Source organism: Aotus nancymaae, unplaced genomic scaffold, assembly GCF_030222135.1.
Source record: "Aotus nancymaae isolate 86718 unplaced genomic scaffold, 86718_ANA_hifiasm-v0.15.2.pri h1tg000032l_0, whole genome shotgun sequence".
NCBI lineage: Eukaryota > Metazoa > Chordata > Mammalia > Primates > Aotidae > Aotus > Aotus nancymaae.
In genome coordinates this window covers 4,401,889-4,418,113 of record NW_026988445.1, presented here as the reverse complement: position 1 = coordinate 4,418,113, position 16,225 = coordinate 4,401,889, and the positions used below count along the sequence as shown (strand labels likewise).

Genomic DNA, 16,225 nt, shown 5'->3' with positions numbered 1-16,225 from the left:
TCCTCCCCAAAAAACTGCAATTAAGAATATATTCCATATATCGTATCTTATAGAACTTTGCTTTTTTGAAATTAATTTGAAAAACAATTGAATTTGGAAAATGGGTCCAGGCATTCAAGTACAACACAATCACATTTGTGATTTTTCTTTTTTGGCTAATACATCGAAGATATAAAAGTGTCAAACCACTATGTATAATAACAGTCTAATTATCTTGCTTCAAAGCGGGTACATCATTATATTACTTGAACTTGTTATCTGCCTACTATCCACCTCCTTCTTTATGAGTGATGTTTAAACATGTCTGGTACATTAAATGTTTTTGGAAAACCTGGACTAGACTTGAAAGAGTGTTATGTCGATGGAGTTTTGATGGTTTTGAAATATCGCTTAAACTGAATGGCTCAAGATGTGCAGTCATATTAAATCAATGCCGAAAAGTTACAACTCTAATAAATTGTATTTATGCTAATGGTTGAGTCTGATTTACTGTGGCCATTAAAAGTGAAGAATAGGAGGGATAGTCTTCTCAGAACTGCCGTTTTCCCTATTTTCTCTTTTATTCCTTCACAGCTCCACAAAGTGTGCCAACTCCCTCAAGAATCCGCAGCTTAAATGGATACAGCATTGAGGTGACCTGGGATGAACCTGTTGTCAGAGGTGTAATTGAGAAGTACATTCTGAAAGCCTACAGTGAGGACAACACCCGTCCACCCCGCATGCCCTCTGCCACTGCTGAATTTGTCAATACAAGCACCCTCACAGGTAAAGGCAATTCTTTAATGAAGTAGATCTTATTAACTTCCATTTTGTTTGGATTTTAAATAAAAATCTTCTGCAAACTTCTTTAGAAAAATGTATTAAATATACGTATATTTTGTCTGATTAAAAACAACCACCATCTAATATAGTGGGAGCCTGTATCTACCTAGGATAAAAAGGATAATTCTACAATGTGCATGGGCTCTCATGGATAATCTTCATTCTAAGGTTGATATTCAACCTTTTCCCCAAATATTACATCATAGGTGGCTATAGCCCTTTAACACCGTGTAGACATCTTTTGGAAATCCCGTGTATAAATTCTTATTTCACCAAGCAAAAATTTACTTTTTGGGACTAGCCCCAGTTCACACCACTATTATGTATTGTAAAATTGCTGATTAAACCTAATTATCTCAAGGTGGAAGAGTCTTAGAACCCCAGTTAGTTGGACTGGCAAATCAGTGAATCGATTTCTCACAGTGTAGTGTGCCATGCAGAATGATTATAATGAAATATACACACCATTAACACATCTCACATTCAAATTTGTGCATGTGTAGTAAGAGCATTTTTCAGCTTCATGAAATGTTAAAGCACATTTAAAGGGAGAGTTGAATTTAAGCCTTTGATAAAAAGAAAGTAAATGTGTCAAATTTGATAGAAAAGAACATTTTCCTCTATCAAAAAATCTTACAATGTGAACAGTCAGAATGGATGTTGGGAAAGCCTTAAATATTTTCTCAAAATCCTGTTGGTCAATTCCCTCAAGTCTTTACCTTCCTCTTTAGACTCCTTGAAATGCACAGCCCAAATATACTACCAACTTTTAGAAAAAGAAAAACAAATTCACACCCTTCACTTCTTTCCTATTTTTCCACCTTATAAAAACCCAACCTGATTAAGCTCACAGCTTGCCTTTCACAGTTTGCACAGGGCAGCTACAAGGGCTAGAAAATATCAAGTAGTTTATCACTAAAAATGCTCAATTCCACTTTCAAATGAGCACTCAGTAATGACACCAGTCCTACCATATTTCCAGAATAAGCTCCTTCCCCCATTCTCCTGATTAAATATTTTATATATTTCCAAACTATACACATTATCTCCCTTTCTCAACCTACCCAGCTGACAGTGTTCTATTTTAGATTAAATTAGACACCAGAGAAAAAAACAATCTATTGTACAGGATTTCTGTTACTTTCTTACTACCAAATGTACATATTAATTGCATTTATCTGCCTGATGGAGTTGTTATTAGGGGTTGGATGAGTGAACGCATGCTAAAACACTTAAAACCATTTTGACATATAGGAGGTGTGTGCTATGCTATCTTTTTATTTTCATAATTATTTTTTATTTTCACACTTTTTTTTTTCTTTCTGTTTTACAAAGCTTCTTATCCTATCAAAAATAGAAATCTTCACAAATTTGGACCCTGATTCTTCCTGTTTTTTCAGAGATGTTACTGATAGCTTATCTTCCTCTCACTTATATTTTTAACGCCTCTCTCTGCTGCAGTAGAGTATGGCCCAAGGACAAGCATTACTAGGTTCACTTGGGAACTTACTAATGCACATTCTCCTGCCTACCCCACACCCACGAAATCAGACAGTCTGCAGTGTGGCTCGGTAGTCTTTGTTTTAACAAGCCCCCAGCTACATCTGATGCATGCCAGAGTTTGAAAACCACTGTTGGGTGGATTCTTCCGAGAGTCATTCAAGTTTTATCTCCACTGTTAAAAACCAACACACTAACCCAAACCAATCACAAAAATCTTCTTTCTGTCGAAACTCCCAGCTACGGCTCCCACTCTCCTTTTGGCCATTGTCTGGCATGAAGTATCTATGTACATTTTGTCTTCACTTTATCTGGCTTCTGCACTTTACTTTTGTGAAGAGCACCAAAACTGCCATGTTTACATAGGCAAAAAACACTTTACACTCCTTGTCTTCACCGCTCTTCAGCATTCTACACAGTAACTCTCTCATCATTTCTTGAAATATTTCTTCACTTCTGTGACTGTTCTGCTTACCTCCTGGTTCTCCAGGGACCCTGTTCTCACTGTCCTTTGCTCACTTCTTCTTCTGAAGTGTGATGACATATTGGAGAGTCTCGGGACTTAGAACTGGGCCCTCCTCTCTCTCTCTTTCATTTTTTCTGGCTTGCTCCAGAAATTTTATTGATTCTCATAACATCGAAAACCTGGTAGCTGCTGCTGCTGTTGACTCCTAAATGCACATCCCACCTAGACATCCAAATGTCTGCATTGAATAGACATTTGTGTCCAATAGACTGTTTCCAGTGCCATTTCCAGCTGGATGTCTCTCCCCTTCTACACCTACCAAACCTGAACTCTTGCTTCTTCTGCATTCTCATGATTAGTAGATACCTCCAGCCACCCAGTTAATCAAGTTTGAGAGTTACTCTGGGCTTTCTACGTCCTTCACACCTCATATCCATAGTTGTCATTCTATTTTCCAAAATACGTGTTAAATTCATCCACTTCTTCTCTTATCTACTGGCCAGCCCAAACCACTACCATCTTTTGCCTGGACAACTTACCTGGATAACTGTAATACTTATTCTCATCTTTTTCATAGCATTTTTTTTCTCCCTGGCCGTGAGTCTGTTCTACAGATCATCCAACATCATGTACCTCTCCTCAAAAATCTTTCCTTTTTCCTATTATTATACTTTGAGTTCTGGGATACATGTGCAGAACGTGCAGGTTTGTTACATAGGTATACACGTGCCATGGTGGTTTGCTGCACCCATCAACCCATCATCTACATTAGGTATTTCTCCTAATGTTATCCCACCCCTAGCCCCCAACCCCCAAAAGGCCCTGGTGTGTGATGTTCCCCTCCCTGTGTCCATGTGTTCTCATTGTTCAACTCCCACTTATGAGTGAGTACATGTGGTGTTTGGTTTTGTGTTTCTGTGTTAGTTTGCTGAGAACGATGGTTTCCAGCTTCATCCATGTCCCCACAGTGTCTCTTGTGCAATCACATTTTGTCTCAGTGTCCCCCTACTTCCTGGGTTTCCAACAATTACTTTTGTAATTAATACAATTTAAAGAAATTTGTATGTAAATCCTTACGAGAATTCCTAACAATGATGATAGAATAAACCCCTAGAAATGGAACAACTGCATCAAAGGCTCTTAAGACATTGTATAGTCTTGAACTTTGAAGTCAGACATTGCTATAAATCTCTGCTATATACCTTCCCTGTGACTTAGATAAGTTCCACATCCTTCTGGATCTATAAGTCTTAACCTATGAAATGGGAGAGTAGTATTTACCTCAGAAGAATATTAAAAATGTTAAGTGATATGATATTCTAGCACTAACCCTTTTTAGCTGTGTAACTTGGACAATTCAATAAATCTCTGTGTGCTTCAGATTCCTTATAGGTAAATAAGAATGAGCTACAACTACCTGCCTCCCAGGGCAGCTGTGGGGATTAAACGAATTCATATATATGTAAAGTACACAGCATAGTGCTTGACATGTGGAATGCACTGTATCAATGTTACCTATAGGGTATCTGTAAAGTGTGTAACACTATGCTTAATGTATGGTAATTTCTCAAGAAAAGGATAGAGATTTTTATACTGCCCAAAAGGCTGTACAAATTACGCCTTCACCAGCAAGCAGAATGTGAGATCGTGCATTTCATTTTATCTAGCCAACACCAAATTTTACAGATTTTAAAAAAAAAAACTTTGCAAATTTGAAAGGCAAAATGTGTCAGAATGTTTTAATTTGTATTTATGTGATTACTAGAGAGATTAATTTTTAAATGTTTATTAGCCATTTCTGCTGCTTTTGTGATGTGTCTAAGCAGGTCCATTTTTTTTTAATTTTAATTTTTATTTTTATTATTTTATTTTATTTTTTTGAGACAGGGTCTCACTCTGTTACCCAGGCCGGAGTGCAGTGGTGCAATCTCAGGTCAACGCAAACTCTGCCTCCCAAGTTCAAGAGATTTTCCTTCCTCAGCCTTCTAAGTAGCTGGGATTTCAGGTGCGCACCACCACGCCAGGCTAATTTTTGTATTTTTAGTAGAGATAGGGTTTCACCATGTTGGCCAGGCTGGTATGGAACTCCTGACCTGAGGTGATCCACCTGTCTTGGCCTCCTGAAATGCTGGGATTACAGGCATGAGCCACTGTACCCAGCCACATTGTTAATACTTCTGTTGAATCATACACATTTTCTCATTAAAGCTTTTTCCCTGCATATGAAGAATATACACATTTGTCTTATCCGATGCAACTCCCCCAGTTTTGTCATTTTTTTTTAAAGTTTGATTTGCATTTTTATGTACAGATTTTTTTAAATATTTTACATAGTTAATATAATGTCCTTAAAATGTTGAATATTCTATGGGTGATTTTTTTAAAATGTATATTCCCCACTTAGGGTTGATTATTATTTGTTTATGTTAGATATAACATATTGATACCATATAATGCATATTCCTCAAAATAGTGATTCTAAGGTTAGGGTAAGAGCAAATCAGAAACAGGGAGCAGAAAGGCTTTTCAAACTATACCAGCTTCTCCCAAGATTCTGAAGGATACCTTCTTGAAGAAGGGATCCCACAGATTATAAACCAAGATAGTGTAGTACAGGGTGCTACCGAAAGGCATGTCATACATGGGAGTGATGTATAGGGAGAAGAAAATCAGAGAACCACTGAGCAATTGTTATTTATTTTTATATATCGAATTTGTCAAAAACTAAGGAAAGAGTTAACTTTGTTAACTATGAGTGCAGCTTTGTCAATTTCTGAGATTTTTTTATTTGTATTTTTAAAAATTTTTATTACTTTTACAATTACAATGTTTTAACCTTCAAAGTCTCATTACTTTAGGTACAGTCATGCATTGCTAAAGGATGGATATGTTCTGAGAAATGTGTCATTAGGAGATTTCATTACCTTGCAAACATCGTTTAGTGTACTTACATAAACCAAGGGGGCACAGCCTACTCCACACCTAGGCTAGATGCTGTAGCCTATTGTTCCTGGGCTGCAAATCTACGCAGCATGTTACTTTATTGAATAACGTAGGGAACTGTAACTCAATGGTATTTGTGTATCTAAGCAGATCAAAAAACAGAAAAGGTATAGTAAAAGCACCCATTGTAATCTTATGGGACCACTATCCTATATGTTGCCTGTTGTTGACCAAAACTTTATGTAGCCCACGACTGCATGGCAACAACTTGGAAAGTCCTTTCATTCAACATTGTTTTCTTTTAAGTTTGATGAGAAAAGAAAAAAGAAAAAAAAATTCTCAGCAAGGGCCACTGTCTGTGTGGAATTTGTACATTTTCCCCATGTCTTTGTGGGTTTTCCAGTTTCCTCCCACATCCCAAAGCTGTGCCCATTACATGAATTGGCCTGTCTACATGGCCCCAGAGTGAGTGAAGTGCCAGTGTGTGTGAGTGCGCCCTGTAATGGTACGACAGCCTGTCCAGGGCTGGTTCCTACCTTGAGCCCTGAGCTGCCGGGATGGGCTTCAGCCACCCACAACCCTGAACTGGAATAAGCAGATTGGAATAAATGAATGAATAAATAGAAATCACTGTAAAGCAAACATTCATAAAGTCTATGATAATCATACAGATGCACGAAATAAACAATGCAGTACCACAGGGCTCAGCAAGCTGCCTTGTCTGTGATTGCTGAGGTTTGAACTCTGTGCTGGTAGGAGGTGCTCCTTACAATGTTCACTTGGCAAGCATTTATTGCTTGTTTTGCACCATTATGACCACTGTCACTCACTGATTCACCGTATTTGAGTACATCATTTTCTCGTTTTGATTAATCTTTTGTAAATGGATAGCTCACATTCATTTCAATGTTTAATATTAGTAGTCTATAGAAGTTTGGTGATGCTTTGTGACCAGAAATATGCCATAAGATCTTAATCCTTTTTTACATCAATTAGCCTATGGGAAAATTGGGTTTGCTGTACATCATTTCACTCAGAAGTCACAGATTAAAAAAAATACTGATGACATGATATATAGAAGTGAGGACTTCTATATATCTCTGTAGTTTTAGTTTTATCTTTCACTTGAAATTCTCTATGCTTAAGTAGGGGACTTATTCATATTTTTTTAAGTAATTGATATAATTGGTCTTCTTTCTGCCATCATGGTTTATGCTTTCCAGTTTTATTATTGCTTGTTTTTAGTGCTTTTTTTACCCCACTACATTTCTTGCCAGTGTGGACTATGAATTTTTTGATTTTTGTTCCTTCAAGGAATTTGCTGCTCTCAATGCTAAAGTGAGTTGTCAAGGATAGATGTAGAAGGTAATCTTAAAGACTAAGAAGAACTCCAGTGTTGCCAGGTGGACTTTTCATTGTGCAGACTCGGGATAATGAGGGAAGAATGTGAATAGAGAGTCACCAAAGGCAGCTTGGATAATTATCAGTCAGAGGCTTTCACAGTAAGCAAAAGGAAAACTAGGAAGTGAGATGGAAGGAGTTGAGGAAGCAGAGAGGCAACAAGTTAGATTTGGTGGAGATGTTAGGGGTGTAGAGATTGCTTTATGGCAGCTGCTTTGCCAGTTGGTTGAGAAACCAAAGTACCAAAAGAGAGAAAAATAGGTGAAGCCTGTATAAGCAGTTTTGCTGCTGATTTTGAAAAAAAATCCTCGTTTAGCATTTCTGAGGTGACTTCTGTTGAGATTTTAATATTTAAGTTAATTTTTATTGTTAGAGTCATATTTAAATAAAATAATTTTGACATAATATACAAGGAAATTTAGCTTTATTGGTTAGTATAGGGCTATTTACCAATTAAGTTTAAAAAATGTTATCAGAAAATGTGCTGGTTTCTTTTTATTAATTTTTTTTAGTTGTATAATAAGCTCTTTTATTCTTCAGATTTGGGTCTTTCTTCAGCTTGGAAAATTTGCCATTGTGTTTATGATCATTACTTCTGGTGAGAATAGCAGTTTTCAGTATCGTATATTTCTTCCCAGATTGTCTTCCTCATGTTAGTAGTTCAGAATACAGCTTGTAGCATCAAATTAATCTAAGTTCAAATTCCACCTATGGCACTTTTTAGCTGTGTGACCTCAGACAAATTTAAAAATATATCCTTACATTGGAGTTTCCTCCTTCATAAATTGGGGATGAAAATCTTATTTATGTTATGGAACTGCTATAAAGATTAAAATGAATTATGTAAATATTTTGCTCAGAAACAGGCATATAGTGAGTGTTCAACGGATTAATAGTTGTCTTTATAATCTCTGTATAATTGTTTTTCTTTCAATTTTCTGATATTTGCACTGTTGATTCTGTTTTTCGAAACTTCTAAGATGATTTTTAATCTTTCTAGTTCAGTCTTTGATATGATCTGCATTTTTCATCATCTAGCTTGCTTTGATTTCTGTTTGTCTCTTGATATTCTCAACTGTTGTCTTCATCTCTGTTGTTTACTGCTTACCTTCTGTCTCTTATTTAGTGGATTCCAAGTTCTTTTAGATCTTATAAATGGCATGCAACTCATGATTTTTAAATTTTACAGGTTTCTTGAATTACATCCTCCCCAGAATATGACAATCTTCTGTAATTTGAGGGCTATATTCTCATCCTTCTTTCGAGTTACAATTTTTCCATTAGCTAAATGTTCTCCTCCAAAGTCAACTCCATAGTTTCAGTTGCCTCACCTCTAAAATAATCTTCTGACTGGGTGTTTGCTTGGGAAAATTAAATTGTTTTCAAATCATCTTACTAAGCAGCTAGTTGCTGTTAATAAAATCCTTCTGCTAAGATGATGACAGGGTCAGTGGGGTGAATTTGCATTAGCTTCACAGTCACCCTACAGTTTCAGCTTCTTTCTTCCAAGTGTTTGGTAGAGTAGGAATGCTAAGAGCTTGCTGGCATTTGCTTCCAGTTTAAGATTGGGTTTGCCCAGGAGTTTCCTTCTAACAGTCTATTGTCTTTGCCTGGTATCCTTTGGTCATTTCACTGGGATTCTTACAAGATGATAGTTCACAACTATAGATGTATACTGAGTCACCTGGGGAGCTTTAAAAAATATACTGATGCCTGTGTGCCCCATCTGAAAAGAGTCTGATTCAGTCGGCCTGGAATATGACCTGGGCATTTGTATTTTTAAAGGATCTCAGGTAATTCTCTTGTACAGCCAGCATTGGGAAACTCTATTTAAAGGAGGAGTTTGTCACCAGTGATCACATTTAAATTTTATCCAGAAATTCTTATAACTTTCATTTCCCTATTGAAACTCCAAAATGTTAGTAGAGAAAAAATTAAATGCGTATAAAAAATAATAAGCTATTAAAAGTAAATAGAAAACATTAGCAAAAGAATATCATAGGATGACAAAAATTAAGTGTAATAATTATTGGGAAGTGGGATTTTATGCTCAGACTTACAAAAAGCAGAAGGTAAAAGCAAAATTATTAAAAATGAATATCAACTAAGAGAACTGAAAAAATAGAATAGTGAAACAGAATATTTACCATTCATGAATTTGGCTACCAGAGGATTAAATGAGATAAATCCCAGTTGCAATGGAGAGTCCAAGGGTTAACAGCCCTACTCAGGAGCAAATGGGCCCCTTTGGGCCACAGGGTCTAGATTCTGTGCCCTCCCAAGGCCAAGGTTCAGAGTAAGGAGTTCTTTAAGGTTCATTTCCTCAGCCGGAGCCTCAGGGTAGAAAGCCCTTCAGTTATCACTCCTATGTATCTTTAGATTTGTTGAAAGGGTTCCAATTAACTCTGGGTAACTTTTGCTGATTTTCCCTGCAGCCCTGTTAACATGCAAAGCTGCAGCCCAGAGAGACAGGACTGGCATTTTCCCTCTAACTGAGGACTGCTCAGAAACTGACTTTACAATTTGATTTGAAATTATTTCAAGAATGAATGGATTCAAGACTTTGCACATATACGAACTATTTTTTCTGCAAGGTGTTTAAACATATAAACTTAATTATCAGCATAATTACTACAGCACCTGGCATCAAGTGCTACAGATATAATTGGTATACAGAAAATATTTTCTCAATTTCATTGTTGCATTACATTGAGCTAAAGTCTAGGGACTATATTCCTTCCTCAGGTAAAATAACAAATAGTAGTAATAAATATTATTTATTATTTGCAATAGTTTGGAAAATTAATCAATAAGAAGAACAATCTTCCAGATGACCCAAATAAATCTATATTTATAGAAAAAATTAAAAGCCATTTTAATTATAATACAAATAATAATATACTTTGACCACTAAAATTGTTTCAGTCTTTACATACAATGGATATTAATTTTTTATCTGAATAATGTGGATTTCGTACTGAAAATCTGTCCCTAATTTTTGCCTCTTTTCCATGGCTACTAGTAATAATTAGTGACTCTCAATTCTACTGGTCATAAGGTGATTCTCAGATTACTTATAAAATGCAAATTTAGGGACCACTCACATGCTTCTGTTATATGGGCTAGTATTTAGCAATTTGCGTTTTACCTAGTGCTCCAGTTGGTTCTTTTGGAAGGTTTATGAACCACATATTGAAAGGCACTAGCATAGAGGAATGGTCAGGTTAGAAGGAAATACTTTCACCTGCTAGGCTTGCAACTGTCTCTGCTTTATTCCTGCTTCTTGTTCTAATTGTGTTAGCTTTGCTGCCAGAAAAATGCCAAGGCAAATGAAGAAAGAGAGTTCATATCAGTAGGGTCCCTGAACCTCAAGCACCGTGCTTCTGATAGTTCCCAGTAGAAAGGAAGTAAGAATTGGAGATCTTGGTAACATGGATTCTGATTCACTAGATCTGGGAATATGGTGTTAGATTCTGAATTTCCAACCAGCCCCCTCCCACTCTGTAATGCCCAATGTAGAAATGCAAGGAGCTCACTATTTATATGGGAAATGGAAAACAGCAACATCAAAAAAATAAAATATAACAAAACCTGGTTCTCAATTACAAGATGCCCAGTAGGTTCATATAAAAGTAAGAACAGTATAATTCAGTGTATGAATTATTATTGTAATGTCTTGGTAGAGCCTTACCTGCATGCATTTAAGTTACAAACATTCGACTACATGTTTTGGAAATGGGTTAGGGATGGAGAAGAAAGCAAAAAAGCAAAAACCAAACCAAACAAAAACCTATAAAAATAATGTCATAGGCAAAGGATGCTATCCAGTATTCAAATTGTCAATATCGGTTAGCTGGAAAGAATGTTTGAATAATTTTAGGGTTTCTCAGTCATTGACAAAGAAGTGATACTCATTGTTTTGGTGTCTACAAAAAGAATGAAGACTTAAAAGCCCCGAAGAATTGTTGATTTCTAAAGAGTTAGAGGCATACACAAAACCAAATGTACTGGACTTTACGGGCCATATAAGGAGTTGTCAAGGGAACTTTAAATCATGTTATTTTTGCCTCATGCCTGACTTTGTGGCTTAAACTCAGTTATACAGAGTATCATCAATAAGATTAAATTAAATTAAATTAAAATGATACTCTATATATGTATGTATATGTGTATATAGGTACATTCATACATTATATAAATATGCTCTCTATTATATATACACATATATATGTATACTACATATGTATGTGTATATATGTATATATACATTATATATGTACATATATGTGTATATACATACATGTATAATACATATATATCGTATTTTATATATATATAATTATACTTACCTGAGAAGTCTGCAGAGAAATGACTGTAATTCAATGCCATGATATTTTCTTTTCTATTCAATTGAAAGCTCTTACTCCACAGTTGCTAAAACTGCCTATGGTGCTCTCTATGCACCCATGTTATTTCTTCAATAGACAATAAGATCCTGGAGGACAAGTTTTATGTATTATATTTATTTTAAGCCTTGTTCACTACCGTGCTTAAGGTAGGTGATTAATATACTTATCTTAAAAGAATGAATGAAGGAATGTTTAAATTCGCAAATTTAGCTTTCAGCTACTAACCCCATAGTTAACCTAATGTTAATATTGTTTCATGCTGAGTTGGACTGAGTATTGAGCTACTCTGTTCTTTACTTAAGTCTCCTGAGTCTTTTATCAATAGTTCTTTATTTTTATAAAAGAATATACTGAGCTATCACAACCTGAATGTATATTTGGAACTTAATACACATTTCCCAATAGAAAAAAATATGTTAGTAGGGCAATGGAATGTAAAGATTAATTCCAAAACTTAGGCTTCAAAATAGAACCCAGCCACTATATATTTGAAATGAAAAATAATGGAAGCCACTATTGCTGCAATGCTGATAATATACAGAACAGAAAACATTTATTTAAAAACATGATCTACCATGTTCTATACTAGTGCTAGGTCCTATTTTTATAATATGATTTTTATAACACTAAAATATAGCCCAAGTACTCTCTGGAGTGTAAGATTATGTAGATAATGCAAGTTTTGTGGGGGAAAACCTAATAGAGAGGGTTTATCATTTTTAATTCATTTCACTTGAGAAACTGAGAACCTGAAATCATAGTGATGAAGTTTTTCTCTCCATGGTAATAGGTGACCACAGTAAGTCAGTGCAGAGGTGGGATGTTCACAGTGCGAGACCCACACACTTTATCTTTTGGCTTTGCCATCCTTACGGACAAGGCTTCTACCTCATAGTCCAAGATGACTGCTTGAGCTCCTGCCATCCATTCTGATTTTCATCCAGCGGGAAGGAATAGTGGTCAAAGAATACTCACATTCACTTTAAAGACATATTTTAGAAGTTGTTCCTCTACCTCTGGTTATCTTGCATGGTCAGAACTTAGTCACATGGCTGTACCTAGCTTCAGAGAATGTTGAAAAATGCTGTCCTTATTCCAAGTGGCCATTTGCCCAGCTAAAAAGTGTTTTTACCTTACTGAGGAAAAGGAGTATAATATATAATAAGGGACAATTAGTGGTCTTTGCCACAATAGGCAAACATCAAAAGTAAATAAAAAGGAATTCTTTTTGATGGTGTTATTAAAGATAAAAGCCAGTTTTTATAGTAGGCCATAAATCAGTATTCCAATGTTTGTAGTTTATTACAATTTCTTTCTTTCTTTCTTTCTTTTTTCTGAAATAGAGTCTTGCTCTGTTGCCCATGCTGGAGGGCGGTGGCACCATCTCAGCTCACTGCAACCTCCACCTCCTGGGTTCAAGCAGTTCTCCTGTCTCAGTCTCCCAAGTGCTGGGACTAAAGGCACATGCCACCATACCTGGCTAACTTTTTTGTGTGTGTATTTTTAGTAGAGATGGGGTTTTACTGTATTGGTCTGGTTGATCTCAAACTCCTGACCTCAGGTGATCCACCCGCCTTGGTCTCCCAAAGTGCTGGGATTATAGGCTACAAACTATTTCTTTAAATCTAAATCTTGAGAGAAACTGGTCTGAAAAAATTCACAGGACAAAAATATGGCCTATGACATAAATAGTAAAAATAGAAATGATGTAATGTTCCTGCTTAGCTAATGTAGAAGGATTTCATTAGGTAATGCAGTGTTGATGAGTTAATAGCTTTGTCTAACTCTCCTGAATACATAATGTCCCTGAACTACTGGTACATTGTGAAATCTTCAGAAAGAGTTTTTTTAAACAAGATTTTCATTTTATTTTATTCAGTAAGGATTGACACCAAAGGGTTTGCATTTCTTTTTGTAACATGTTGAGCCATGGTTAAAAATGATGAAAATATATAAATTTTGTTCTACAGTGATAATCAACTAGGCGTGTCCACAATGCTTATTAACATTCAATACAAATACGTCAAGGTTATCAATCAGATTTGATAAAGAAGAAGAACAGACAGCCAGACTTTTCTGTTTTCTACCTTTTATGATCATTTTATATTTACATTATATTTGGAATGAATTAAAAGGGTTATATATATAATACACACACACAGAATTTCTTATGAATAAGCCATTTTTGTAAAGAAATATTCTAGGCATACACACTTGCTCATTTTGGAGGACAAGACTGCTAACTTCTGTTGTAGACAATAGGTTTCAGTAATAAATTTGAACCTTTTAACATATTATTATAATATGTTAAATAAATAAATATGTGCATTTTAAATAAGGTATTTTATAGTAAAAAGTGTGCTATTATTTTTAAATAACATTTCTTCAACACTTTTTTTCTTTTTTGTGGAACTGGAGCTTAGGTCAAATGGGAGGAATAAAGGTCTTGGGGCCAGAAGACACAGGATCTAATACTGGCTCTCCTGCTTTTTAGCTGTGTGGACTCGAGCACCATAGGGTACACTCTCTCCAAAAGCAGCCTCCTCTGTACAATTGGATAACAGTATCAGAGGCTTGCAGCAGGGGAGCTAGGACACTGATCATAAGGGATGACTTTCATTTCTCTTTCTTTTCTTTTCCTCTTGTCTCTTTGCCTTTGTCTTTGCTTAGTCAGCTCCATTGTTTTCTTGGAGAGTTTCAATAATTTCAGTGTCAGACCTTATGTAAGTTAAAGAGTTAACACAAGCACATGGCCTCAAACTTACTGTCGATTTAGAATAAAAATGACGAAGACTCTGTAGTTCCTACCACAAAGGCATTGATTAAAAATTTGAGGTTAGATGTAAGCCTGCTGAGAGAATCTTAACTGGATAAGAAAATTATCCAGTTTGAGGTCAATTAAAATCACTGTTTTAACAATCCTCTAAGACTGGGATTCGGCCACATATTTTATAAAGAAATAAAAGATATTGTTTTATTTGCATCAACATCTACATAGTCTTTGATCGGTATATGATCTTCTAGGCTCTCTGTTAAAAGTTTAAAGCAAGGTCAGGAAACCCATTTGAAGGGAATTAAATGTAAGAAAAATTGGTTTTGAAGTTTCCAAGGGATCACCTTAGGTTTGGGTTAAGTGTACTTATTGTTTCACCTTTTGGGTAAAATGAAAATTGACGCTCCCTTTATAAATATTAGAAGGCTTTATTTTTTAAAATATTATTCAAAATCCAACAGTAACAAATCCCACCTTCCTGGACTAAGAACTAGAGGAGAAGCATCCTGGGTGTGTTTCCAGATCTCTATCAGACCGTTAAGTTTTCATCCATATTTAACAAATGTCATTATTCAGTTTCATGGGGTCACTGTGTCAAAATGTCTGTGTTAGAACTTTAATTTATTTTCAGAGATTCCTTTAAGTGGGCAGGAAGCATGGCATATTGGATTGATTTACTCTCTTTAATCCATCCACTGGGTTGGTTTGGAATGTATACTTAAAAATTAGATTTTATCAGCATTGCAGCAGAATCCCCAGCCAGAAGTCTCTTCTTCTGCCTTCCTTCCCCTGGCCAGCTTTCTTTTAAAAAGTGGCCTCTTCCATTATGTCTCCAGGTAGCAGGAGCAGCTCCGCCTGTGTGGTATCCCTTACCAGATGGCCCTCTTAATAAATGTCTTGCTCTTACCCACCCTCACTTTTTTGATCCAAATGTGAAATGCCAGCAAATAAATAAGAGCACTGTACTCTGATGAGTTCTCTTGAGATGGAGAAAAGCCCTGGGGAGAGGAAGCTAGAAACAGCTTTTCTGTTTGCTGTGACTGCTCCTAATTACTAGCCAGTAGTAGAAGATATCATTTAGATGCAGCAGAATGTAAAGATACAGAAGAAAAAAAAAAGAAGAAGAGATAAATTCTCCATATTATCTCAAATGCCTTTGCTAGTGTGAAAATACTCTTGGATTGCTGGAGTCCATTTGAAATATTGTACATGATCCTTGCAAGGGGACCCCTGACTTTGGACTCAGGGTAGACCGTTGCTGCTTGCAGATTTCACCGCCAGACTAAAAGTGCAACGGAAATGAGTGGCTGATGAGAGCAGAGCAGCCAGTTATTTAATTGAATTAAAAGCTGGGTGACATCAATGCAGACACCTGTCCAATTACAGACAGGCCAAGGTGTTTACCATTGCTGTACAAGCGATTCGAAGATGACAGAAATCTTTCCGCCCACAGATTAACATAATGAAGGAGAACAGATTACAATGGATGCCGGCCAAACACCTAGGTTGGCAGCTGGGGGTGAGGTGGGGGAGGGAGGAGGAGTCTGCTGAAGTATGTAAGTAGACACGGAGTCCTTTTTTCTTCTCCGAAGTGTGCTTGGCTTTAAAAAGGATGCCATTTTGCTTTGTGTCTTATGCTCAGTTTCCAGGCAGAGCATTTATACTTGTCTGCATTTATTCAGAGAAGTTAATCATAAAATTTCAACGTCAAAGCAGACTCCTCTGTTGTTTTGCTGCTTCTCAGCATACAGTGTCCCATTAGAGGCTTAAAAGCTTGCACAGCTGGTGTCAGCTCCACAATGATTTTGTCTTGGGTCGTCAGGCTGCCTCCAATTATTAGTATTTTTCTTTGGCTCCATTGAAACTTGAGGTTAGAGCAGAGGAAAGAGAGCCTTGGAGATAATAATGTAA

The 16,225-nt window shown here is 36.2% G+C and overlaps 1 protein-coding gene across 1 annotated transcript in view; it reads left to right on the top strand.

Moving 5' to 3' along the window:
• Positions 1 to 16,225, top strand: part of USH2A (usherin) — a 775,604-nt gene that overhangs the window by 341,240 nt on the left and 418,139 nt on the right. Inside the window, exon 30 of the mRNA XM_064383503.1 lies at positions 574 to 765. Coding sequence (XP_064239573.1) covers positions 574 to 765 — 192 coding nt within the window. The remainder of the gene's footprint in view (positions 1 to 573; positions 766 to 16,225) is intronic.